At 41.7% G+C, this 27,784-nt stretch overlaps 1 protein-coding gene across 2 annotated transcripts; it reads left to right on the top strand.

The window, feature by feature from the left end:
• Positions 1–341: 341 nt before the first annotated feature.
• On the top strand, positions 342–25,895 carry bcan (brevican). Of its 2 annotated transcripts, none has more exons than XM_015949954.3 (15): positions 342–483; positions 15,037–15,119; positions 15,370–15,762; positions 15,962–16,136; positions 16,425–16,552; positions 16,675–16,968; positions 17,089–17,877; positions 18,556–19,308; positions 19,440–19,685; positions 20,967–21,071; positions 21,164–21,322; positions 22,746–22,828; positions 23,718–23,862; positions 23,946–24,128; positions 25,502–25,895. In XM_015949954.3, the coding sequence occupies exons 1-15, from the start codon at positions 479–481 to the stop codon at positions 25,615–25,617; spliced, it is 3,657 nt and encodes a 1,218-aa protein (XP_015805440.3). In that variant the 5' UTR covers positions 342–478; the 3' UTR covers positions 25,618–25,895. The 2 variants fall into 2 exon arrangements, with proteins under 2 accessions (XP_015805440.3, XP_015805439.3); XM_015949953.3 differs by having other exon boundaries at positions 17,041–17,877.
• The last annotated feature ends 1,889 nt before the right edge of the window (positions 25,896–27,784 follow it).

Raw genomic sequence — 27,784 nt, 5'->3', positions numbered from 1 at the left:
GTCAGTGAAATTACAAGTAAATCTGGTCTGATCTTCTGCATGCTGCCACCTAGTGGTCACACTGCTCAGTGATTGAAATTAATCTAAAACTATTAAGTCTGATTTTAGTTTGGAAAATCGCTTTTTAAAATGTATATTCGATAATTGCATATAAAACTAATCATCAAGGTTGTTTTTGTACAGATTTTTACCTCCCAGATTTTGTGAGTCTTCAAACGGGGGGCGCAGGGAGGGGAGGATGGGGGGTGGGGTGGTGTGTGTGTGTGTGTGTGTGTGTGTGTGTGGGGGGGGGGGGGTTTAACAGTTCTCGTCCCGGTTTCTTCCCTCTTCATCCAAGCGGCGGGAACGAGTCGGTTCCCTCGGCGCTGAACGGCAGCTGGAGGTCCAGAAGCGCAATAAAACCTGCACCTGACGCAAGGCTCCTCCAGAAGACCGCAGCAGCTTCACACAAGGAGACCGAGAGTTTACCCCTTTCAAAATGAAGTAAGTTCGTTGTGTTTTGTGCATTTTAAAAAAGTAATCACTATCGTGATGGACTTGTTTCTCGTCTTTTTGTCTCTAAGAATGTGCATGCATCTTTGCAGAATTCTGCAGAGAAAATGCATCCAGACCAGGCACAAAATGAGGAGTTAGAGTAATAGAGTTATACGGCACCTGCTGAAGCATCTTAGTAATGCACCTTCAAATAATATTAATCACGAAAAAGGTAGTTTTAAAACAGGAAATAGCTTTTCCAGTAAGCATGCATTTGTAATTTAATCATTCATGGTTTGGTAAAATGTATTTATTTATTTATCTCTGAATAATTCCCAAATAAAAATCTGCCCAGTAATTTAATTTAATTTTCATTGCTGAGTATGTATATTTTATGTTAAATTAAGGTACATACTTTATTAAAAGCCCTAATATTAGCTGACAAACTCATCTGAATGAACTAACAAATAATTTATTCTAATCTAGAATAAAAAAGTGTGATCATTTGGAAATCTGCAAATCTGTACTCATAATAAAACAGTATTCAGTGTTCTGCTGTAGTGTTTTTACTGAGTTTGCAGCAGCCTATCAGAAAAGTGACTGAAACCAAATTGTGAGTGCATACTTGTATTTTCTTAGACTCTTAGACTCACATCCTGATAAGTTTTTGTCTTCATGCTGAGATGCATCAGAAACAGCCTGAAATATGTTTCCCTCCACCACAGCCAGTCTAACCCAAAGCTGCTTCTGCAGACTTACTGGTGAACTGTTCCAATTCATTCCTGTGAACCTAATATCTCTCTCCTCCCTCAGTCGTGCTGTACGGAGCCTCTTTCTTTCTTTTCTTTCCTCTGTGAGGTCTCTCTTGCTTCCAGCCCTCCCTGGCTGCTCCTTGCTTCCTGTTAGATTGTGCCGGTCGAGGGGGTTAAGGTTGCCCCTGGAGATGGGCTTCCTTTTGAGGCGGTGGTGTGATGTGAGGCTGGTGGGCCAGAGTGACGAGGAGGGGCAAAACAGAGAGACGACGTTGGTTCTGTCCGTGAGAAAACGGAGGAGCAGCTGGGAGGTCAGGGTGGTCTAATGGTGGCTCAGCAAGTGGTCCAGAACCTATTCTGAGAGCTGAATGACAGAGGCGTCCGGGGCACGGTCCAGTCCTCTGGTTGTGAGACTCTCAGGGCCATTGAGTTTATTCGTTTTGATTGATTTTTATATTCAATCAACTTATCAGATCTGAATTATTTTACAAAATGTCCAGAAGTGTTCTTTAATCAGTTCATTAATGAGAACAAACAAGTTATTTTAAGAACAGGATTCACAGAAATAGCGGCAGCTGGAGGAACTAATGTGTTCTCAAAAAGGTTGGTGACGCAGCTGTGGGAGGCTATGGTTTTTATCAAACAACTGGAAGATTTCAAAGCTTAAAGATTGTTAGAAGGAACAGTAGATTTGACTGATTTTCTGGCATCAGTCATGTTCGTGTCTGCAACAGATATGAGTGAGTGGAGATGATAGTCTCAGCGTTGCTGATTTAAATTATTATTATTATTTCACCACTTTTATAGCTACTTTGTAAACTGACATTTAAAACAAGATGGAGTTAAATGTGGACTTGATTTTTAGTCAAAAGGTGCTTGTAATAATAAATTGAGGTTTATTTTTTTTAACATTTCTAAAGCAAGTTTGTCTTAAGTCTAAAGCTGCAACAATACTGATCCTGCAAACCTTTGAATTTCATTTAAACATCATGACAAGTGAATGATTCCAATTCTGTAACATTAAAGCTGCTATAGAGAATTTCAGAACAAGCTAGGTTCTGGACGCAGTCACGGAACACTCACCCCTTCCCTGAGACGCTACTCCCAGAACCGGAAACCCACTTTGCCAGAGGAAACAAGAGAGCACTAAACACCAGTCACTGTTTCTAGGTTCAAACCTCTCTTAATGTCCGTGACTTCAAATGGTGTTTTAATTTTTGGGACTCTGGTAGTTTGTCCTAAAGTTGAAGTGGTGGCAGCCAGCTGTTAGCGGAGAACCTGTCACACCAGTGGTGTTCTGTTGCTAAACGCTTGAGTGTGTAATGAATGGGAGACCCTTGGAAGTGCGGCGTTTTGGCGAGACCAACAACCGGATGGTCCAATAGTTGCTTTCGACAAATTCGAGAGAACCACTTTATTGTTTTATTTTTTTAAATGTCCACAATATATTTATAGCTATACAATAGGGATGTGTATTGGTGAAATTCTGGAGATACGATAAGTAGGGGAGATGATACGGAATATCACGATATATTGTGATACTTTTAGACTGAATTTATTGTAGAAAATTTGAATAAATAGCCCAAACTGATACATATGTTTAACATGAGGTATCTGAACCATAATAGAGGGATTTACATTTCAATGGTGGAAACAAAACCTGTTGCACACTGGTGCCAACTAGAGGTTGGCGTTTGAATTGCACCAAAAGAAAAGAATACATAAATGTTTGCATGTAAAGTCTTCCAAAAATTCGATACACAACTTTTGAATATCGATATAATATCGCAGGAAAAAAATCACCATATGTTGCCATATCGATATTTTCTTACATTCCTACTGTACAATGTTAGAATGTTGTTAAGAAGCATGACAACATGTTCTAAACTAATTTGTTTTCCAAATTTACTTTAACAACTTCAAAGGGATAGGTCCGATCAGATGAACGGCCTCAGCCACTGAAACAAAGTTTCAGTGGCTGAGTGGGGCTGGTTGCTGCTCAGTAAAATATTACTTCTAATGGTTAAAACATAAAGTCTCATCACATGAACATTTATATCATCACCATCTTAAAACAGTAATATTAGCACCTTCTTAGGGTTCTACAACCGCCAAAGGCGCTTCACAACACAATCAATCATTCACCCATTCACACACACATTCACACACTGCTTATGATGATCTACAATGTACTCACAGCTGCCCTGGGGCGGGGCGAGGCCTGCCGAACACTGGCGCCACCGGTCCCTCCAACCACCACCAGCAGCCAAGGTGGGTTAAGTGTCTTGCCCATGGACACAACAGCTGAATTCTCTGGTGGGAGCCGGGTTCAAACCTGCAACCTTCCAAGTACTGACAACCCACTTTACCAACTGAGCTACTGCTGTCCCATCTTCATAGCCTTGTCAGTGTTGATGGCGTCACTTCCACGGGTAGCAGGGGACGATGTTGCCCTCTACTGCCCACCCCTTCCCAGCCGATCCCCACATCCATGAAGATGGTGACTGTGTGATGCCGAAACTGTCAGCAATTCAAGGGAAAGCTTTGCTAAGCTGTGTATTAAGCAAGAAAGAAAAAAACAATGGAGATTGAAAAGAAACAGAAAGAACATAACAAGGATGGTATTTACAGGTGCTTGAAATCCTTGAACCCATTTGAAAGTGCCTGAATAGGGAAAAAGTGCTTGAAATGTTGTAAAACAAATAATAGCACATGGAATAATAAATGTTCTAAGGATTTATGTACTGCTAAAGCATCAGACTATGGTGCTGAAAGTTCTTGAAAACTCACATTGAAAGTGCTTGAAAGGATTCTTTAATTTTGCAAATATAAAAGAAATCTGATTCATGCACACATTTGCTTTTCTTTCAGATATTTAAACAGATATCTTACAAACAGCAGGGTACTATAGGAGTTTATGCTGCTTTAAAACTCATTTTATTAGCACTGGCTCCACTCTGAGCTGGTCAGCCACCGGTTTTGTCGTCACACAGGATGGAGTGTCAAAATGGGCCAAACTCACAAAGATGATGAAGCTCTTTAAGAATGTAGCTCACAGCTTCCCTTTCCCCTCATTTGCAGCCTCAAATGGCCTTTTCTTGCAAAATAAGTGGTCAAACATCCTCTCTTGGCTGCAGCCTCCCTTCCTTCAAGGTGAAGTAATTGACTATTCAGCCACTTCACGATGCCTGCCTTTGTACTTGAGATGTTGCCTGGGATGCATCTTTAGCCGGAGGAAACCCAGCTCTCTGTTCTTCCCTCTCTCTCTCTCTCTCTCTCTCTCTCTCTCTGTCTCTCTCTCTCTCTCTCTGTCTCTCTCTCTCTCTCTCTCTCTCTCTCTCTCTCTCTCTCTCTCTCTCTCTCTCTCTCTCTTTCGTCAAGCTTCATGGGATGCAGTCAGACCGGGTGTGTGAGTGACAAGAAGGAAAGAAAATTGATTTATATATTTAAAATTTTAGAAGATCGGTGTACCGAAGCCAAATGGGCTGATAATCAATTTTTATATAATGCAGTTACTGCCTCATTTCTCATATTTTGTTTAGTGCCTTTTAGAATTTGCCACCTTTTCCTGCATCATCATCATCATCATCATCATCATCATCATCATCATCTTCTTCTTCTTCTTCTTCTTCTTCTTCTCTTTGTGGTTGCTTTCTATGAGTAAATGAAACTTTAGAACAGAAGTTTTTTAAAATAAAAGCTCCATCAATCAGAAGGTTTATATTTCTGAGGACTTCCACAAAGTGCTAAAAGTTTTTTTCTTTAGTCTGATGGTTAAGCTAGGAAATTAAAACAGAATCGTTATTATTATTACCTCATTAAAGCCTAAATTCAAAAAAAAAAGTTAATAATAATAATAATAAGAGTGAATTTATTTGTTTTAACTGACTAAACAAATTTAACAGCTGTATAATATCTTTGGTGTGGTCTTACTGTGTCTAGTTTCTAATTCCATTTTTGGTTCTTTTTAAAACACAGGAAAGGTTTCTCTTTACCTTGCTGACAGTTTTGTTTGCCGACTGCAAAACATCCTCAGAGCTGACGCTGATGGTGGCGTCACTTCCTACTCCAAAAGGCATAACAGAAAAAATCAGAGCAACAATGAAAAAACTCAACATAACACACCAACAAAACCATACACAACACTTAAAAACAGACCAGTACATCCAAAAGACAAGATACCAGCTGGACTTAAATGTGGAGTCGTTTACGAAGTCCCATGCAAACTCTGCAATAAAACATACATAGGAGAAACCGGACGCCAACCCAACACACGAACAATAGAACATAGAGAGGAGTGCGAGAAAGAAACAAGTCGAAAAAACACAAGAGCAGCAAAACAAGAAGCAGAAAGAACAATAAAGAAGTCAGACGTAACAGATCACTGTACAAGAAAAAAACATATAATGGACTGGGACAACACAAGGATCATAAACACCGAACAACAGAAATACAAAAGATGGATAAAAAAAAGCTATAGAGATAAGGAGACGTGGATGCAGGACTATGAACAGAGATGATGGCGTCTACACATTGGATCGTGCATGGGACTGCATCATCGAAGAAGGGAGAACGGGCAGCAGAGGGCGACAATGTCCTCTGCTGCCCGCGGATAAACGGAGTAGGAAGTGACGCCACCATCAGCGTCAGCTCTGAGGATGTTTTTCAGTCGGCAAACAAAACTGTCAGCAAGGTAAAGATAAACCTTTCCTGTGTTTTAAAAGAACCAAAAATGGAGCTGTATAATATTATGTTTAATTTTATTATATGATTATTCAACAATATCACAAAAAACAGAATAAAATTGGCCCTCGCCACCTGTAGATCCTCCACCAGAGGGCAGAAGACATGCTTAGAATGGGTCATTTATGAAGGTACTAATCCTAACCCCCAAATTCCACTACCTCCGCTCCGCTCCGCTCCGACACGAACGCCGGAGCAAAATCGGTCCCGTTGTAGTCAATCAGAGCAATTCCACTACTGCGGCCGTGCTCCGGCAGTGCGGCGCAGTGTGCCGCCCTCTGTTCCGGCGTCCGGCAAAAATAGAATCGATCCTATTTTCGCCGGACGCCGGAGCACCTCCGCAGTAAATGGACAGACATCACAACAGCCCAACAGGAAAAGGAGCAAGCACAACTTCCGTTTTTCACAATAAATCGATAAACAAAAGGCGTTTTTTGTTTCATATGCACAGGTTTAACACCTTTTAACAACTATCAATGGCGGCTGAAGTTTAAATGCACAAAGGTAAGCCATAAATACAGTTTCTACTATCAAAGTAGTCACACTTTGTTGATCCAAACACTGCTGATCTCTCAACACAAATGATGGACAGATTAAACAGTTCATGCCGATGCTTCTCCCACACAACCAGTGTTTGGATCTAACTTCCGCGTTTATTGCTCGGACTGTATCGCAAGATCTCGAAAATCCCGCGCATGCTTGTTTGCCCACCTCAGGTCTCCGCACCGGAGCGGAGCCGTTGTAGAGCGGGTACCAGTAAAAATTGAGTTTGGAAGCGAGCGGCTGCGGAAGGCGGGGGCGGAGCGGAGGTAGTGGAATTTGGGGGTAAGACTTCATTCTGGATGCTTTAAAGCAGGGGTATTTAATTTCGGGTCTGGAGGGCCGGTATCCAGCACATTTTAGTTTTAACTCTATTTCAACACAGAGCCGGATGAGCTGTTGCACTGATAAATCAAGTGTGCTGAATCTGTGAAACCACTAAAACGTGCTGGACCTTCAGGGCCGGAATTGATTACCCTGGCTTTATAGGGATACTTTGCAGTTTTGGCTTGCTTTTAGCACCCCCTAGTGTCCATTTAATGAAACCAAAAGTGAAATCTATCTCCTTGCTGTGTGTTTGTCTTTTTGACACCATAATCTAACAGCTGAAATGTTTCCTCAGCCTTCATTAGTGTCTACAGGAGTGGTTTATCACTAAATCAAACAAATCAGCTGTGTTCATGATTTAAAACATAGGAAATGTGCTGGAAGTAGATACTAGCACCAGGCATGCCAGCGTACAACTTACTAAATCCAACAGGGACCAGACCAACACTGCGACGATCCAAGTGTGATATTCTGGCCAATAGGGGTCTGAGTGACATTTCATTAACCCTATAATAGGTCATTATCAAGAACATGATTTGAAAATAGTTGCATAGTATCCCTTAAAGGCTTAAAGGCTAATGTGAATCTGATACAATGTGTAAATGATATTAAAACAATAAACATTTAAACATTAAAAAATCCCACATCTGGAAAAAATATTTAGCTGATGTTTTATCATAAACCAAATTATCAAGAACAGCTCCTTCCAACTGTGTTGGATAGAAATCAACTCATGCTACAATACGACAGATTCTGATCCATGACATCATCTCTGTTTATCTATGAGATAATAAGAGGAAATTATTGTCAGCAGCTTTTTTATCCCTTGAGGCATCTTCTAAGATATTATTTTAGAAATGTCACAGCTAAACTTAGATATCCAAAAACCTTTGAGTAATTATTTTAAGAATGTGTTTTTATTTGGCATCTGCTCTTCTAAGGAACTTATTTGGTAACATTTATTTTTCCTTTACTGCAAGTTTAAGGTTTCCTCCATTCAGAAGCAAAAGCTGGCTGCAATGATTGTTTGATTTCAGTCAAATGTCCACATTTACTCTCATGTACAGTTTCAGTCTTGTTTTAGAACAGGGATTACCATCCTGGTAGAGGAACAGAGAAGGTCAGAAACATGTGCATCTTTGATTTAGAGAAAGCGTGTGATGGTGCTGAGAGAGCTGTAGTGCAGTTTGGAGTGACAGAGAAATGTTAGAGGGGTGCAGAATGTGTATGAGAGAGCAGTGAGGTGTGCTAAAGGACTGACAGAGGAGTTCAAGGTGGAAGTGGGACTGCATCAAGGATCGCCTCTAAGCCCCTTCTTGTTTGCTCTGGTCTATGGTCCAAAGCAACGGAGAGGGTCAAAAAGAGGTGAAGAAGTGTGTGCAGCAGGTTGAAATGCGTGGAGAAAAGTGTCAGGTGTGACGTGTGATAACAGAAAATGACATAAGTTGAAAGATTCTGAGGTTGGAGCCACCAGGCAGGAGGCTGAGAGGAAGACCAAAAATGAGATTAATGGAGGTGAGAGAGGTTATGAAGTTAATTCGTGTGAGGGTAGAGGATGCAGATGATTGGCTGTGGCGACCCCTAAAGGGATGAAGCGATAAATATAGATTTATATCTATATTTTAAATGTGGCGTAGATTTATCTTGTTTATAATCTTATATTAATTAATCGGGGCACCACCAGTTTTCGGAACTGGACCATTGGATTTAATATCTATATCTTCGCAATGTAATCGGTCTCAGAGTTAACACCACAAATTAATCTAAAGGATGAATTCAAACACAGAATGTGTCGGTTATTCTCGAGATCGCTAGACAAGGATCAGGCATGATTTAAATTTTATGAATTTATTACAAACATCAGATGTGACAATTGACAAAGAGAACCAAACACAGCTTATTGTTTCATGCAAAAGAATAAGTAAGTGAATAAACCCAAAGCTTTATGGCAGTGCTAGTCTGTAACATAACTAGTCTGTAATAAAAGGGGAAATTTGGTGACACATAGGATTATAGTAAATTTTAGGAATAATTTCTGAAAGGAGAACAAAGTGAGCATGTGTGTGTGTTCCTATGGGTATAAGAATGCAAGGGTGTGTGTGTGTGTGTGTGTGTGTGTGTGTTTGTGTTCGTGTGGCTCGTAATGGCAGAAGAAAGGGGATCTTGAGAGCTAAACGTGAATTTGGGATGGAAATAAAACACGCCACAAAAGAAATGTAATAATCTGAATTCACGATTCGGCTTAGCACAAAAGTCAGCCAGATGAGATGCTTCACAGACCTTTTTCCATTGCCAAAGAGGTGTCCTGCGGGCTTGTTCAGCCGGGCCCAGAAGCTTGAATGCGGCCTTCAGGGGCCGTAGGACTTTTTGGCACCTCAGCTTAGGTCAACGGTGTCTGTGGTGTGTAGAAGGAGGTGCTCTCCCGTAGTGGCTTGACTCCAGGTTCCTTCACTTCGAAACGTGGAATTCAGATCGCGGGTCCAAATTATCCAAACGAGATCGAATCAGAGAAACTGTTCCAAATTGGGTTTAACTCTTAATGCGAGGACTCGACCGGACCGCGCCGACTTCCGGTTTCATGTAGAAAGTCAAAGCAAAACAAAATGGAGCTCTGAGTTTACTGAGTTTAACTTTTGAGAGCTAATGGTTTAACAACTTTTATGGGCCCAGGTGGAATAGCCCAGCAGAGGTTCGCTTAAGGCATCTTTCTTCTTTGCTCCTGCCACCACGAGGTCTTAACTCTGGATTTATAAACTTCTTGGTCACACCCACATGCAGGGTCCGAAATTAAATGTTTTACTCACCGGCCAAGTTGGCCGGTAGATGATGAAAATCTACCGGCCAAGCATATTTTTTACCGGCCAAAATTCTAAATGATTTAGATCTACCTAAAGCATGTTATTCTATATTATGTTGATTCCAAACAGAGTGACAAAATAATTAAAACATCATTTAATAAGAAAAACAACTCTTTTGTCATTTTTACTATTTATTTATTTTAGAGATGTTTTTATGAAGTCTTTCATTGAAATCTAGTCAGACTCCTTGTTTTCTCTGTCCATGAAGTCTGGCCTCCTGCTTCTGACACCGTCTTTGTGCCAAAGCATTACAGCCTCAATTGGGTCATAGTCCTTGATCTCTGGAGAGCACAGCTGCACCATGAGAATATCTGAAAGTGTGTCAGGGCTAGGGTTGTCACGGTAACCGGTGTAGCAGTAAACCCCGGTAAAAATGTTGACAATAATAATAACCGTCTTGTTTTAAAAAAATATATATATTATCTCGGTGGATTACCATGGCTGCGGTGTAGGCGCGGTGGCCCTTACCAGCCACCGTATCATCTGCAGAAGTTGCCGGTGGCACATGCGCACTTTGATGTTTACGACCAAAACTTTAAGCTAAAGCTGAAATAATGGCAGGAGGAGACGGCAGCACTCGGGACATTTGTTATCCATCAAAGAAGACAAAGTCGGAAGTACTGGCATTTTTTGGATATTTGAAGAATGCAGAGGGACAGTTGATAGAAGACGGCTCCTGTTGGCAGCACGTGCAGGAAAAAGTGTCTGTGAAAGGCAGCAACGCTACGTGGCCATCATAATGTAGCTAGTGTCTTACGACTCCGCCATCTCCAGTTCGCCACTTTTCACAAAATCTTCTGCTTGCCACTGGTCCTGGTGGTTTTTCTTCCAGTTCGACGAGTTTTCTTTTGGAAGGCTGGCTGACTCCAGTTAAAAACCGCCACATTTCACCGCTAGTTTTAACACGAAGCTAACTGCTAACTTGATAAACTGATTGAATGGGATAGGTGGAAATGACGTTGGATGTGGCGTTCACATTTCGCGTACATTTGTGTACGTTGCATGCAGGCGGGAGGAGTGTCGGAAATCCATGGAAGATGACTGATAAACATAACTAATTTGGTGCAAACGTTTACTCGCCATGTGGCAGATAGAGCTCAAAAATTTACTCGCCAAATGGAGCAATCTGCTCGCATTTGGCGAGTGTTAATTTCGGACCCTGCCCACATGTATTTCACTCATTAACCACTTGATGGCACTGTGGCTCTTTCAAATAACCCAGTCTTCCAACCATGAGAGATTCATGCTCACAATTTTAACAAAGTTATTCCAAATAAGGCCTCAAAAGTATTACTTTAAACAGAAAAGAACTAACTTCAGGTCTTAAGCTTGACTGTATCACTTTTAGCATGGTTTTGAACTGGTGAAACACAATGGCAGAAGTTTAACATGAAAGAAAAAACACAGCACAAGCAGTTTAGGTTTGTTACTGATAAAAGTTTAAACATTTACTTGGAACACCTTGAATTTTAATGGTGAACAACCTAAAACACCTTTTGACTGTGGATAAACAGAAAAATACCAGGGTTTTGATAAAGACAAAATCCTGGATACAGCACCAATCCACCTATTGATCTTAAACTCCAGATGTCCTTCACTCCTGAACAAGACCCAGAGATACTTAAACTCCTCCACTTGAGGCAGGACCTCGGCCCTGACCTGGAGAAGGCATACTCCTGTCTGACTCAAGACCATGGTCTCGGATTTAGAGCTGATTCTCATCCTAGCTGCTTCACACTCGGCTGTGAACCGCTCCAGCGAAAGCTGGAGATAATGTTCTGATGAAGCCAACAGGACCACATTATCTGCAAAAAGTACAAACCAGATTTTTTTGGCCACCAAAATGGATCCCCTCAACACCTCAACACCTTGGCTGTGTCTAGAAATCCTGTCCGTAAAAGCTATGAACAGAATTGGTAGTAAAGGGCAGCCTTGGCGGAGTCCATCTCTTACTAGGAACGAGTCCGAATTACTGCGGCCAATGCAGACCATGCTCTGACACCGGTCTTACAATGACCTAACAGCCTGTGTCAAAGGGCCCAGTAATCCCATACTCCCAAAGTATATTACCACAGGGCCTCCTGAGGGATGCAGTTGAACGCCTTCTCCAAATCCAGAAAGCACATGATTGGTTGGGCGAACTCCCACGCACCCTCCAGGACCCCCCTAAGGGTATAGAGCTGATCCAGTGTTCCACAGCCAGAATGTAACCACATTGGTTCTCCTGGATCCAAAGTTTGACTGTAAGACCCTCCACTCCATAACCCTACTAGGGAGACTCAGGAGTGTGATCCCCATGTAGTTGGAACCATCGACACATATACTGGACAATTTGTGTCCATAGGCTTGAATAATAAGTTTTTGTGCCTAAATGGGAGGTTCTCACCAACGCCATTTTGACCGTGTCACAGGTCCCGTTATGCCCAGACAATCCAGAAATGGGAAAAGAGGTGGAGCTAATCCATGAGGATTTGCTCTCTTCTGCTCCCATACCCTAGGGTGGAATGAGGATGGAACTGCAATTTTTGCCACTTCCCTTTTGGCTTCATATTTGCTGCAGAATTATGAGGGCTTGGTTGGAACACACTCCATGGTCCCACTTTTTACATAGAAAGACCACCACCCCGGTCTGCCAGTCCAGTGGAACTGCCCCCAATGTCCATGCGAAAGACAAAATTTAGCATGTCAACCTGGTAGCACTTCAAAAGACTCAGTTATCAGTAGAGGTAATAGCTCTCAGCTTCAGAAAGGCTGGTGACCTCCTGTTTTAGAATTTATTTCTCGCAGTCCAACTGCAGTAACTACAGTAAACAGATGTCCTCGTTTTTGAATGAGTCAGCAGAAGTTAGTTGCAGTTTTTATTTGTTGGCAACATCAAATTGCAATTTTCAGCCCCAAACTCTTTCTAAAATGAGATTTGGAATGGAAATAAAACACGCCACAAAAGAAATGTAATAATCTGAATTCATGAATCGGCTTAGCACAAAAGTCAGCCAGATGAGATGCTTCACAGACCTTTTTCCATTGCCAAAGAGGTGTCCTGCGGGCTTGTTCAGCCGGACCCAGAAGCTTGAATGCGGCCTTCAGGGGCCGTAGGACTTTTTGGCACCTCAGCTTAGGTCAACGGTGTCTGTGGTGTGTAGAAGGAGGTGCTCTCCCGTAGTGGCTTGACTCCAGGTTCCTTCACTTCGAAATGTGGAATTCAGATCGCGGGTCCAAATTATCCAAACGAGATCGAATCAGTGACTGTGTCACAGGTCCCGTTATGCCCAGACAATCCAGAAATGGGAAAAGAGGTGGAGCTAATCCATGAGGATTTGCTCTCTTCTGCTCCCAGACCCTAGGGTGGAATGAGGATGGAACTGCAATTTTTGCCACTTCCTTTTTGGCTTCATATTTGCTGCAGAATTATGAGGGCTTGGTTGGAACACACTCTATGGTCCCACTTTTTACATAGAAAGACCACCACCCCGGTCTGCCAGTCCAGTGGAACTGCCCCCAATGTCCATGCGAAAGACAAAATTTAGCATGTCAACCTGGTAGCACTTCAAAAGACTCAGTTATCAGCAGAGGTAATAGCTCTCAGCTTCAGAAAGGCTGGTGACCTCCTGTTTTAGAATTTATTTCTCGCAGTCCAACTGCAGTAACTACAGTAAACAGATGTCCTCGTTTTTGAATGAGTCAGCAGAAGTTAGTTGCAGTTTTTATTTGTTGGTAACATCAAATTGCAATTTTCAGCCCCAAACTCTTTCTAAAACAAGATTGCTAAAGCAGCTGGGTTTCCCCCATAAAGATGAAACCTCCATCATGTAAACAACTTTTGGCTTGGCAAACAGGAAAGCAGATTTTATTTAACACCCTATAAACAAAATGAGATTTTTTAAAATGAAATATTAAATTTAGCTCTGTACAATTTGTTTTACACGTCTTTGTCAATCCACTTTCACTGTTTACTATTTCAACTAATTTTATTGGCTTTATTTGGACAACATAAAGTTCAGCATAAATGTTGTAACTTGAAAAACATCGGTGTATTAACCTTCTATCAGAATTAATTTTATTTTAATAAGTGGTGGGGGTATTAATGTTAACTCTGTAGCTGGAAGCTGGAATTTTTTTATTTGCCCTCAGGAAGTTTTTATTTATTTATTTTATTTTTTTTGTTTAATCAGAATTCAACTCACACTTCACAGCTACTGAAATCAGACTCACAAGCAGCCCAAAGCTCCAAGAACACACAGACAGGCCTTCATTTTGTCTCTGTCTGGGTTTCTGTTTCAGCAAACACACACACACACACACACACACACACACACACACACACACACACACACACACACACACACACACACACACACACACACACACACACACACACACACACACACACACACACACACACACATTTTCCCATGGGGGGCTGCTTGTAGACTTAGTGCATTCTCTCACCATCTCCACCGTGACTCATAACCCGACTTTGTTCAAACTTAATGTTTACTCAGTTCCAACATTTACCCAGAAGGTAGATTTTAACCCCATAAAACCCATTTTCCTTTTCAAAGATACACACTACTGCTAATTTATGTATTTTACAGATGTAGCAATACATACAATTAATTGTAATTAGCCTTTAACTAATATAATATTCTAATGTACTTTTTTATGGAGTAAAAAGTTTAGCAAATGACGTGCAACAATGGGTTTCTTCTTTGTGTGTGTGTGTGTGTGTGTGTGTGTGTGTGTGTGTGTGTGTGTGTGTTGTCAAACGTAGCAAACCCAAAACTGATCTTCACACGAGATCCTGCATATTGTTAATTAATTAATGTTTATTCAACCAAAACAACAGCAGCTCCATCGTTACTCATCAAAAGATGATCCTAGTTTAACCTTTTAAACCTGCTACATAAATTAATTTAATCATTCTGTTGTAAGAATTGGCTATTCATTGACTAGATGTTTAATTAAATGTTGTATTTTATTATGTAATAATATGACATTATGAGAATAATGAAAAAATAAAACCAAACTGCTACGTTTTCCACCAACAGCACCTCTGTTGGAGGTAGAACAACGCTTTATAAATAAAGTTTGATTTGATAAAAAACAGCAAGCCTTTTGCATTTCATTTATATATTTTTTCAGTTGTAGAGTAAATGTATGAGTGTTTTTGGATTATCACGCAGTTCTCTGTTATTATAAGTGTATTAAAATGATCAGCAACAGGGATAAAACTGTTGTTAAAAACCAGACCTGTGTTCATTTCTACCAGAGCAGGTTATTTTCAGACTCTGAGGAGAGAAGGGCTCATCTGTTTTGTCTCTAAAGCTGCTTTTGTCTTTTAGCGTGGGCGTCCCTCTACCTGTGCTGCTGCTCACCTTGTGTGTCCTCGTCCTGCCGTCGTCCTCCACCCCCCACCACGAAACAGGTACGCATCAGTTCCTCTCCGCCCTTGTCATTTTCATCTCTGCCGTCTACTACCGACATCTGCCATTCCATAAAATCATGGCGACCTCTGACCTTTTGGGCACTGCAGGGTGCTTTTCAATCTTGTCCTGTTGTTTGTTGCTTGTGCTGACATCATGCGTATTGCATCATGGATTTTTATGTAATGAATAAAACAACATATTCAGATTGAAGATATCTAAACAAATATTTAACTGTTTGTCTCCTGTCAGATGATTCAAACCTTCTCCAGGTCACCATCCCCCTAAACCGGCCTGTGATCGCCGTTCTGGGGGGTTCTCTGACCCTACCCTGCCTGGTGTCACTGGCCCTTCCTCCGCCGTCCCCGCCCACAAACGGCCGCCATGCCGTGCTCTCTGTGCCCAGGGTCAAATGGACCATCCTGAGTGAGGGCCGGGAGATGGAAATCCTGGTTGCCCGCGGCGACAGGGTGAGAGTCAGCGAGGCCTACAAAGACAGAGCGTCGCTGCTCAACTACGCCTTCTCCCCTGCAGACCTCACGTTGCATCTGGAGAACCTGATGCAGAACGACACCGGCTTCTACCGCTGCGAGGTGCAGCAAGGCCTGGAGGATGCTGATGATGTGGCTCAGGTCAAGGTTAAAGGTGAGACACACACAGAACCATAAATAAAGTCCATTAAGAAGTTATCTGAATGTATTTTAGCTTCTGCAAAATAAAGGGCTAATTTCTGAAATATTTTACATAATAGTTGTTAAAAATAGTAAATTGAATATTTTGATACATTTCATTTTCAGACTGATGACATAAGGATCTGACTAAATCTTGCCTTTGGCTCGTTTAGGTGTGGTGTTTCATTACCGTGATGCATCCAGCCGCTATGCTTTTACCTTTGAGCGGGCCAGACAGGCCTGCGAGGAGATCGGGGCTGAAATCGCCACTCCAGAGCAGCTGCTTGCAGCCTATCACAGCGGATACGAGCAGTGTGACGCAGGCTGGCTCTCAGACCAGTCTGTCAGGTCAGGACCTACAGGACCCAGATCCTCTACAGTCTTTAGCTTCAGAGCTTTCAAACTGCATTTTCTCAGAACTCTTCCAGTTGCTTGATTGTTTTTTCTGTCAGAAAGGGTCAAAGTTCACCGCATCTGCCCGTCACAACTCTCACATTATCCAGAGAGGAGCTCATTTGATCTCAAACCAATTATATCTGCACACCCCATTACTCAGAGAAGCACCCAATTAAGTGTTGTTATTACAGAAAAAAGAGGCAGCTGGTGCTCCACTGAAGTGTGACCATCTGTCCACAGATATCCCATTCAGATGCCAAGAGAGGGCTGCTTCGGAGACATGGACGGCATGCCGGGAGTAAGAAACTACGGGCTGCTGGAGCACGATGAGCTCTATGATGTCTACTGCTATGTGGAGAATATTCAGGGTAAAACTTCAGCCTCTTTTATTTTGAAAAGCTTCTTTTTATTGATATTTGCATGTTAGAATTCCAGCTCATCTACTAGGGTTACACAGAGATTTACTTTTTTTGGTGTTTCCCTCTGACAGGTGATGTGTTTCATGGCTCCGCCCCCCAGCGTTTCACCTACTGGGAGGCCAAGGCCTACTGCGTGAGTCATGGCGCGGAGCTGGCCACCACAGCTCAACTCTATGCAGCCTGGAACGACGGCTTGAACCACTGTAGCCCCGGGTGGCTGGCAGATGGGAGCGTGCGCTACCCCATCGTCACCCCTAGAGAGCGCTGTGGTGGTGGTGAGCCTGGAGTCAAAACTATCTATCAATACAGCAACCAGACGGGCTTCCCTGACATTCTCTCTCGCCATGATGTCTACTGCTTCAAGAGTAAGCGAGCTAAGTTATTCCACGTGAGGATCAGCGTGGTCTGAAGAGTTTCATTTGTGCTTTTCTCTCTAGGTGATAACGGCGCTTACACCAAGTCTCCCCATGATTTTCTCGCTACAGAGCCAGAAGACATTGGCCAAGACATTGTTTTCTCAACGACCCAGGAGGATGTCAGTGTGAGCGACGTAACGCCAGAGGGGGCTGAAGTGATGCAACATGCCCAAACGATGAATCCAGTAGAGAAGGACGCAGAAAATCGTCCTGGGTTTGGAACTCCTCCATCCGAGCACCAGGAGACCTCATTTACCAAAGATACCTGGGAGCTGATAAAGAAGTCCTCCTTCCCAGATTTACTACAGCCGGCACCTGAAGACCACCCAGAGACGGATCAGGAACAGTCTCCTGTTACAACTCCAGAGCTTGACGCTGTAACTGTTGAAGACACGACAGATGTGACAACTTCAGTAGGTACAGAACTAACAGAGGATCCTGTTCCTGCTACTGAAAGCACAGGTTGGTCAGATGCTGCATCTGAATCTGATTTGGCTGAAGAGCACCAGGAGGAGGGACACCTTCCTGTTTCACAAGAAGACCACACAACCGATGTCCACTCGGCTCATCCCTCCTCAACCGAATCTGTTATAGGAACGCCAGAAGAAACCATCACTGACGTGGTTGAAGAGATTTTGAGTGTCGCAACTTCATCGCACTCTGATGAAATGAACGTCCCCTCCACCACTCCACCGCTGCCGTCTTTTACTAGCAGCACTTCTGAGACCCATCCAACAGAGGAGGCATCTGAGGAGGAGACTACAAATCCTTCGGACGAGGATACACCTGATTCTAGCACGCATGTGAAGGGTCTGGATATATTTCTTACCTCTGAAATTGATCCTACGTCAGAATCAAGTGAGTAAATTCAGAAAAGATGATTATATCAAAGGTAAAGTGTTGCAACAATGATTTCACAACACATTTCTTCTTGTTAGAGGGGAGTTTTCCTCCCCGCTGTCGCTACATTCTTGCTTAGTATGGGGATTGCTGTAAAGTCATTGACACAAGTAAACATTTCATTTCAATTCAAGTTTATTTATACAGCGCCAAATCACGACAAGAGTCGTCTCAAGGCACTTCACATAATAAACTTTCCAATTCAGGTCAGTTCATTAAGCCAATCAGAAATAATGTTTCCTATATAAGGAACCCAGCAAATTGCGTCAGTGACTTTACAGCAATCCTCATACTAAGCAAGCTTAAAGCGACAGTGGAGAGGAAAACTCCCTTAAAACAGGAAGAAATCTCCAGAGGATCCTAGCTCAGTATAAGCAGCCATCCTCCACGACTCACTGGGGATCGAGAAGACAGAGCAGACACACACACACACACACACACACACACACACACACACACACACACACACACACACACACACACACACACACACACACACACACAAACATTTAACATGTTAATATTTTTTATGCATTTTTATCTTAAAATACTAAATGTTTCAGGCCCCCTTCCCCACATTTTAGTCTGAAACTCTGCAGAAGTAGTCCAGTAATTCCCGTTATGTTCCCTTGACAGGATTCGATCCCACTCAAGAGGGCTCAGGTGTGCTAGCAGAGTCTGTTATCCCAGTGAATCATGGTGATGAGGATTTCAGTGGTGCTTCAGAGGAAGCAGCACCAGATGATGCTGCAGAGCTGAGTGGCTTCATGCATCCAGCGGAAATCCCAACATCAGAGGCCGTCCAAATCACAGATGATAGCAGCATTGATGCTCTTGTTATACAAAACACCACGTTTTCCTCACAGCCATCTCCAGACTCTGTGACCCTGCGTCCATCTTCTGCAGAGTTTCATGTCAGCCACCCAGAAACTGCAACATTTCATCCAGACAATAATAGTTCATCTGCTGTAGAACCTCTGGAGGAGATGCAGAAGAAGATTGATCAGGATGGATTGGTCTTTAGTACAGTTCAGAGTGTCGTAGACCACGATCCAGCAGGAGGAAGAGGCTCCAGAGAGGAATTTGATGAATCTTCAGGAGAAACCCCACACATGACACCTGAGGTTCTCATGGTTGACCCGACTGTCTCAGCGGAGAACACGACTGACGAGACTGGTTCTAACACACCTCCACAGTCAGAGGCAAACGTCACACTGATTCCTCAAATGACCCTCACGCCCAGCTGGGAGCCGTTTCCTTTGATCCCAACGTCACAGGAGTCTCGCTCGGATTGGGAATACAGCGCCGAGGCTCCTGTCAATGAGAAACCTGAGGAGATCTCCAAGAGTCAGCATTTAACTACAGCCATGAGTCAAGTTCATTTTAAAGGTATTACAGAACAATTCAGATAATATTGGCATTAAAATGTAAAATTAGAAATGTTCAAAATCCGTTTTTACTCATTCATAGATCGCACAATATAAATTGTGTGTGTGTGTGTGTGTGTGTGTGTGAATCAGCTGTCTCAACAGAACAAGAATCAGAGGAAAGCGAGGCAGACGCCACCACAAATGAGCCCTCGGCTGACATCTGCACCTGGCATCCTGAGGATGAGGACACGCCCGTGGCAGCGCTCACCACAGATGCAGATGTCACCACTGTAGCTCCCACCGTTCTCCTGGAGAATTATGGAAAGGACAGGGTGGTGCATACAGCCATGGGTCCATCCTTACCTGCTGAAAAAGTTCCTGCTGCAAGTCAAGGAGGTGTGTATGGACCGAAACTTCTCGATATCGTTTACCTGAATTCCAATATACGACAGGTATGTCTCGACATTTTTCCTCCTGTAAAATTTTTGAAAATTAACTCCCTTCAAGCTATCTTGAGAAACTGTTCACATAAATTTCTCAGCAAATTAATCAGAAGAGCAGCAGCTCTCCGTACCTGATTCCTGATTACACGGGGATGGCTTTGACCCATCTCTCCACACAAGCAGGATAAACCAATCTGTCAGCAGCTACTGAAAAGACTCGCTAAAACATGAACAAACGTCTCCAAATAATTTAAAACCACAAAGCCAAATGCAAAGATTAGGGCAGAACACTGACCCAGAGGTTTCCTGATCAAGCAGACACGTGAGAATACATGTAATGACTGCTTAGCGATAGAGCAAGCTGCTCCATGTCGATATAAAAAATAATGAGTCATCTTGTTTCTTGTTTGAAATTATATCAATATTTTAAAATATCTAATATGTTGCCCGATTTTTGAATATTTATTTACTATTTTTTAGACGAGAAAGGTCTCTCTCTCTCTCTCTCTCTCTCTCTCTCTCTCTCTCTCTCTCTCTCTCTCTCTCTCTCTCTCTCACTCACTATCATGGATTAACGTCTCTTGTTTTATTCTTCATGTATGTTTTCTCTGTTGTGATGGCTTGTTAATCTTGCATATTTACCGAACCACCTGTGAGGTGCTGTTTTTGCTGTTTTTAAATGCTCTTCATAACTAAACTGGTATGGTAACTTTTCATTTTGAATTAAAGTTTAAGTATAAATGGCTCATTCTTATACAAAACATCCCCTTTGTGTTGGATTAAAAGGTTTTATTAACACAAAATAGATGTGTTATCTGATTAAAGGTATTATGGTTTCCTAACAGCTGTTGTAGCTAATTCAACAGCGCCCTCTGCTGGTAACTCTTTATACATACACATACATGTACCAGTATTTATTTTATTACTGTGATACAAATTGTGATTTTGTATATTTTTAGATAATTTTACTGAATACATTTCTTTCTCTCATAGCCCAAGTTGGAAAAGTCTCATGAGGCAGCTACTAACTCGGGTTAACACACTTGTTTTGCTTTTTAGTGTTTGATCTGTTTGCAGAACTCACTAATCTCCTCATGCATTATTATACATATTATTCACTCTCTTCAGAGTTTTCCTGTCCAGGTTTAAACTTATACATCCTAGATTTGGATTGTATTTGATTCAGACTTTGTAGACAAATACACGTATCCTATTCTCTTGTGATGTTTTGCAGACTCTTGCCTGGAGAATCCTTGTTTTAATGGAGGCACTTGTCTAGAGGGAGAATCTGCCAGGTGCCTCTGTTTGCCCGGTTATGGAGGAGCCTTGTGTCAGACAGGTGTGGAAACACACAGATGTTCACACATTAGCCGTGTCCCTCTCTATGAAATAACATCAACAGCTTCTGTCCACTAACCCACCTCGTCTCAGATCTGGAGGAGTGTGAGCCAGGATGGGAGAAGTTTCAGGGATTTTGTTACCGTCACTTTGGCAGACGGCAGAGCTGGGAGGCGGCGGAGCAGCACTGTCGCTTGTGCGGAGGTCATCTCCTCTCTCTCATGACTCCAGAGGAGCAGGACTACATCAACGGTAAAAAAGGAAAGCAGGCGTGTGACAAGGATTAGGTTATACAAAATAATCAGATTTAAACCATTTTTGTCCTCGCCAGGCAAAAAAAAACAATGAAAAAAGTTGCGTTTGTTGCATTTTTTAAAATTAATTTGGAACAATAGGAGCAACAGCACATCTAAGTGATTATAATGCTATTAAATAACAGCATAGCATTAAAAATTGGGGCGACGGTGGCACAGGAGTTAAGTGCTCGCCCCGTAATCGGAAGGTTGCAGGTTCGAGCCCCGCTCAGTCTGTCGCTGTCGTTGTGTCCTTGGGCAAGACACTTAACCCACGTTGCCTGCTGGTGGTGGTCGGAGGGACCGGTGGCGCCAGTGCTCGGCAGCCTCGCCTCTGTCAGTGCGCCCCAGGGCAGCTGTGGCTACATTGTAGCTCATCCCCACCAGTGTGTGAATGTGTGTGTGAATGGGTGAATGACTGATTGTGTTGTAAAGCGCCTTGGGGGGTTCCAAGAACTCTAGAAGGCGCTATATCAAATACAGGCCATTTACCATTTACCATTTATAATAGCAGTAACATTAATGTTAGGCCAAAAATGATGCAACAAAATAATAATAAACTTTTTATTTATACAGTTTCACATTTTATAGGATTTATTTTGTCAGTTTTTAAGTTCAGTGCATTTTTAATTAACTATAGATCCTAAAATGTGATTTACCATTTAGTTAAAGTTAGTTTTAGTGTTCGTTGTTGTCCAGCTCAGGAAAATCTTTCATGTTTCTAATTAATAAACAAAGGAATTAAAGCATGCATTTATGTTTTCAGTGATTGGCATATTGTTTGAAAATCCTTTTAAAACCAATTACATATCTTTAAATACAGATTTTATTCTATTTAGCTAAAGTAAAAGGCAATAGAGCTTACTTTAAAGACTTTGGTTTGTTTCCAAAGATTTCCAGACCTACTCTGTTCATCACTTCCTCAATCTCCCTCACCAGCATTCCTCCTTTTTGTTCCCTTTAAAGATTTAAAGTGGGAACATTTGTCCAGACATGATCAAATGTAAAGAAAATCCCCTCATGTCTTTTTAGTGGTGAAATCCTCTGTTTTTCCTTCAGAACATATCACATTTGTAAAGCTGCTGTCTGTATTTTGTCTGGCGGGGGCGATGGGATGCTTATCTGACATTCCTCAGGTTTATTTATAGCAGATGGATGATATGGATCATTCTAAAACCGTGGCTGTGATGTTGGATAAGCAGCAACACAAGAACCATGAAAACTGACAAATTAGTGAAAAATCAGTTCTGAATGTTTCTTTTAAAATGAGAATTTAGCTTTAAAATCACATCAGGTTGCAAAGTATTCCATAAGTTGTTTTACAATGTATTTGTGTTATTCTATCATTTGAATACATAAAACATGTTTTATTTGACATTTAGACAAATTCAAAGAATATCAGTGGATTGGATTAAATGACAGAACCATCGAGGGGGATTTCCACTGGTCTGATGGGAACCCTTTGGTAAGTGTATTTATTCATTTATTTTAATGTAAAACACATTGAAGTCCTTTTTAATCTGGTTTAAAATCTTGTTTTTTTCCCCCCCATTTCAAATAAAACCAACCATTTTGTGTTCAAATAAAGGATCAGAAAATAATGAATTCTGAAAAATAAAAGCATAATAAACAAAACTGAAAGTTAACAACAAGCTCTAAAAAAAAAACAAAATTAGATTTCTACAGTGATGCAGGCGTTGTACCGGTCTGTCGTGGTGAAGAGAGAGCTGAGCTGGGAGGCAAATCTCTCAGTTTACAAATCTTAGATTCCTATACCCTCGCCTATGGCCATGAGCTTTGGGTAGTGACCAAAAGAACAAGATTGCGCATACAAGCGGGTGAAATTAGTATTCTTCGCAGGGTGTCAGGACTTTCCCTTAGAGATAGGGTGAGAAGCTCGGTTATCTGGGATGGGTTCGGAGTAGGCCCGCTGCTCCTCCATGTCAAGAGGAGCCAGTTCAGGTGGCTTGGGCATTTGGTTAGGATGCCCCCTGGATGCCTCCCTGGTCAGGTTTTCTGGGCATGTCCAACAAGGACGAGACCCCAGGAAACGCTGGAGGGACTGTTTCTCACCTGGCCAGAGAACGCCTTGGGATTCCCCCGGAGGAGCTGGCCCGAGTGGCCGGGGTGGGAAGTCTAGGCCTCCCTGCTTGGGCTGCTGCCCCCGTGACCTGACCCTGGATAAGCAGACAACAATAGATGGATAGATGGAATTGTAGATGTCTATCCTCATGTAGAGAAAGTTTTTCAAATGCATTTTTAACCCTAATCTTAATTAAAGGGAGTAGAAACATTGATTTCACTCAGATTCTTTAGCATTTGCAATTTTCAATATCCTATCTACTTCCAATCAGCTCTATGAAAACTGGTACAAAGGTCAGCCTGACAGCTACTTCCTGTCCGGTGAGGACTGCACAGTGATGGTGTGGCACGATGGCGGCCGCTGGAGTGATGTGCCATGCAACTACCATCTGTCTTACACCTGCAAGAAGGGTGTCTGTGAGTTCTCCTCGTGTTCTGGTGTCTCCTTTTGTGCAGTTTTATTTTTAAATCATGCCCTCTGATGAAGTTGTCTCCAACAGCCTCTTGTGGAGAGCCCCCTCGGGTTCCTCATGCTCAGGTGTACGGGAGGAAGCGAGTGCATTACGAAACTGACAGCAGGGTACGGTACCACTGTGAGGAGGGGTTTGTGCAGAAGCTAAACCCTGTTATCAAATGCCTGCCTGGCGGCCAGTGGGAGGAGCCTCTGATTACCTGCTTGTCAAGTGAGTTACGTTTTCTGACCATTTTTGTGAATAAATATTGTCATTAATTCAAAAATATAATCACAGGAGGCCATTTAATCAGAAATTAGCAAATATCTAAATTTATTTTAAAGACCAAGAGAAACAGTTTTTTACTCGGAAAACAGTCTTCCATTCATTTCCTTCATTAATCGCCGACAGAAAATAGACGGGGAAACACTCAGATAAGAATATCCAGTCAAATATACGTCACCCTGGAAATTAGCATGCGTTGACTCACTCATTTAGGCTTATGGCATGGAAGGTTGCTGTTGATTTAGCATCCAGGAGAGAGTAGACCGCGTCTCGGTTAGTAGAAGCCACTCGTTAGCAATAGCAACTCCACAGGATGGCAGAACTCCTCCAGTCTTGTGGTATTTGTGGAGATAAAACATCAACGTTGCAAATCAAAAGTGGTAGAGTCATGTTCAAGCTAGGAATCAGAAAAGAGATGTTCGAATATCAGGAAATAGCCTAAGACTCAAAATCCTGCCGTTTTCAAGGCTGGGCGTACACTGTGTGACTTTATCATTCATTGCATCCAGCTCCATCTCAAACTGTATGACTACTTCGCAGAGCAATGCTCATGATTGGGATGGCAACACTCTAAACAAAACAATGCTAAAAATTGTGTTTTTTACACATTATGTTGGACCTCTGAGTCCAAAACCCAAAAGACCCAGAGACTGTTGTGTTGTTTTTTATGCCTGTTGTCCTTCAGGCTTCAGGCGTAGGAAGACATGCAGGGTTTATGGGTGTTGGAGGAGGAAGACGAATGACAGGAAGTAAAAGGTTATTTGACATTAACACTTCAATCACGCTTTCTCACTATTTGCCGTTGTGTGCGGAGAAAAGTGTAATAAAGAAAAAGCGGCGATTTGTGTGGACCATTGACTGTTTTTATGAGGCGTGGACACGGAAATAGCTGGACAGCTATGTTGGCGCATGCACTGTGTGAGCGTTTCTGGCACATTAGGGTCGCAGCGCTGCTTCAACAGTATGATACCCTCACGAGGGATGAGCACACAAGTCCCAATTGGGAGCTGGTGGTGAGGTGTTTTCTTGTTAGCCCCAGTAAACTCCATGATGCAAGGCTCAAAACTCGTCCCACCCTCAAAGTTACTCAGACATAAAAATTGGCTCAAAATGGGCCAAAAATTGTGTAGTGTAGACCCTGCTTAACTGCTAGTTCCTGATGCAGGAACGCCAGAGCTTTTTTTCCCACTAACATTGAGTCATTCATTTATACTAGAGATCATTGTAAATGAGAGTGAACTTGGTCTTTACGTTTTGTTGTCATTTTTGATAATACTGACTGCAGTATAAATGTTACTTTTGATTTCTTCCACATCTAGCACAAACATTAGAGGAGGATCCCGTTACTCCACATCCCGGCCAGCACGAGGAGGTCACAGGCGCAGCTGCGGAAAAAGCAGCTCCACTCTTTTGGGACATTAAGTGGAATTTTTAATGCTATGCTGTTATTTAATAGCATAAAACAAAACACAAAAGCTGTTTTTCCTCATGTTTTATTGTATTTTTCTCAAGTTTCAGATGTGTTTGCCTGTAATGTTTCCACATGACAACTGACTGAAATAATCTGTATCAACAAAAGCTGAGTCATACTCTCACAGAAATCCTGATGTCAAAAATGTGTTGCAGGTTCAAGCTAGACTACAGAGTTTTGGATATTTTAGACAAATCTTTTCATTTAGCCATTAATAATAAAATAATATACATACATATATATATATCGCCTTGGAGTATTTTCATATAATCAGTAATTCATCACCACAGACGTCAACTCTTGTTTGGGAACCACCGTTACTTGGATTTAAAGAATGTAGCTGATGAATGCTTAGAAAAGATATTTTTCTGTTTTTATTTTAATGACCGTGATATGTAATATTAAAATAGTGGGATATTTTATTTCAAGTAAGCTATAGGTACAATTACCTGAGATTATTAGAATATTTCAGCACTAATGAACACATAAAAGTTTATGTAATCAATGGTTCTGTGGCTGAACAGAATTTCAGTTGAGGTAAAAATCAAAGTCTGAACTCAAAGTTTAATGGTGGAATATGGAGCATTTTAATAAAAAGCTATGCTTTAAATAATACCTCCACATGGCATTTAGATGTGTGCAGAATGAATGTATAGTTTTTCCTTTAAAAGTTATATTTAAAAAATAATCAAATCTTACTTTTGTCGGGCACGACGCTGGGTTTATGTTTACATCTACCAACCACTAGAGGGCACCATTGCGCTAAAGCCAAAGTCCGCTGGCAAGGCGAGGCTGGGACTGTGTGAAATGGCTGACTTGACAAGTCAACCAGTTGATTCTGAGTCCAGAACATGTGCTAACAATAAATACTGTTGTAAAATAAACTTATTAGTAGAAATTAGTCCTCACCCTGTACAATTTATCACTGGACATGGTGTTGGCTTGTCACTTAACGTGTCAGCAGTGAACCAACACCCCGACGGCTGGAAAATATTTTCGGTTGTTGCAGCTACCATCTCTAAACACTAGATGTCGCCAGAGTGTCCGTGTCCCATATTAAATCTTTAATTCATAAATGATGAACACATGTTGTGTGATGTCATTAGTTACTGACCACTTTGTGAAATATTGTCTCAATATTCTCTCTCTCTCTCTCTCTCTCTCTCTCTCTCTATATATATATATATTTAATTACTTTTTTAAAATATACATATATCTGCCTTACCAAAATTTCATGTGAGCGATGCAGTCCTAACTCACATGGTATAACCCTTAGATCCCTTTATGTGTTTGTATTTTCTTGCTTATTCTTTTATTTGTAAGAAACAAGAAATTTGTGTTTATTTTCATCCTGAAACGTTCAGTGGCCAGATCAGGCAGGAAAACAAGTGTTTCTGGGCAATCTTTCTGAAGAACACATAAACAGCAGTCGTCTGTCTATCATTCGACAGGTTTTGCTAACTAGAGTTTGCTGGGTCTGGTCCTGCTAACGTGTTCATTCAGTCATGCTGTAATGGCTGCGCTCACAGTCAACAGGTCCGTCACATAAACAGAACTCTCAACAGAACATGTAAAACAACTTCTTAAACAAAAATTTCAAACAGAATGGGACATTTTACCCATTGCACCAGGAATGCGTGATTTGTGCACATATGGAGAGGGGAGGGGTGGTCAGAGGGCAGTTTGACTGATGTGTTATGAGCCAATAATTTAGATGGGATGTTCTCGATAACTCTCCGTGATTCCGCTTGTTTATTTGTACTTTTTTTTCCAGGCTTCTTTTATATTCCAAACCGTTGTTTGTTCAAATTAGCTTTAAAGGGACCTGGTTTATCCTCAAGTCTGCTACCACTCAGTATTAAAATTACAGTTTCATTCATCCAAAAAGAATAAAAAAAGACATGGTTTGGCCTAATGTGACATAAATAATGTCTGAAATCACATACTGAAACAGAAACTACCCCTTTAAAAGTCAAAACAGTTTATCATTTTGTGTGTAAGCTTAAATAATTCCACTTCAGTGTTGTCTGTTGATTTGACTTGTTCAAAGGATTGTAGTTACTATGATAGCTTTTCCTGTGAGAAGATTAAGCTTCTCTTTAATGTTTAATAAGTAAAACTTAATCCCAAT

This window comes from Nothobranchius furzeri, chromosome 5 (assembly GCF_043380555.1).
Source record: "Nothobranchius furzeri strain GRZ-AD chromosome 5, NfurGRZ-RIMD1, whole genome shotgun sequence".
NCBI classification, from domain to species: Eukaryota; Metazoa; Chordata; class Actinopteri; order Cyprinodontiformes; family Nothobranchiidae; genus Nothobranchius; species Nothobranchius furzeri.
Note: the sequence above shows the minus strand (reverse complement) of the source record. Positions and strands in the feature narration are given on the sequence as shown.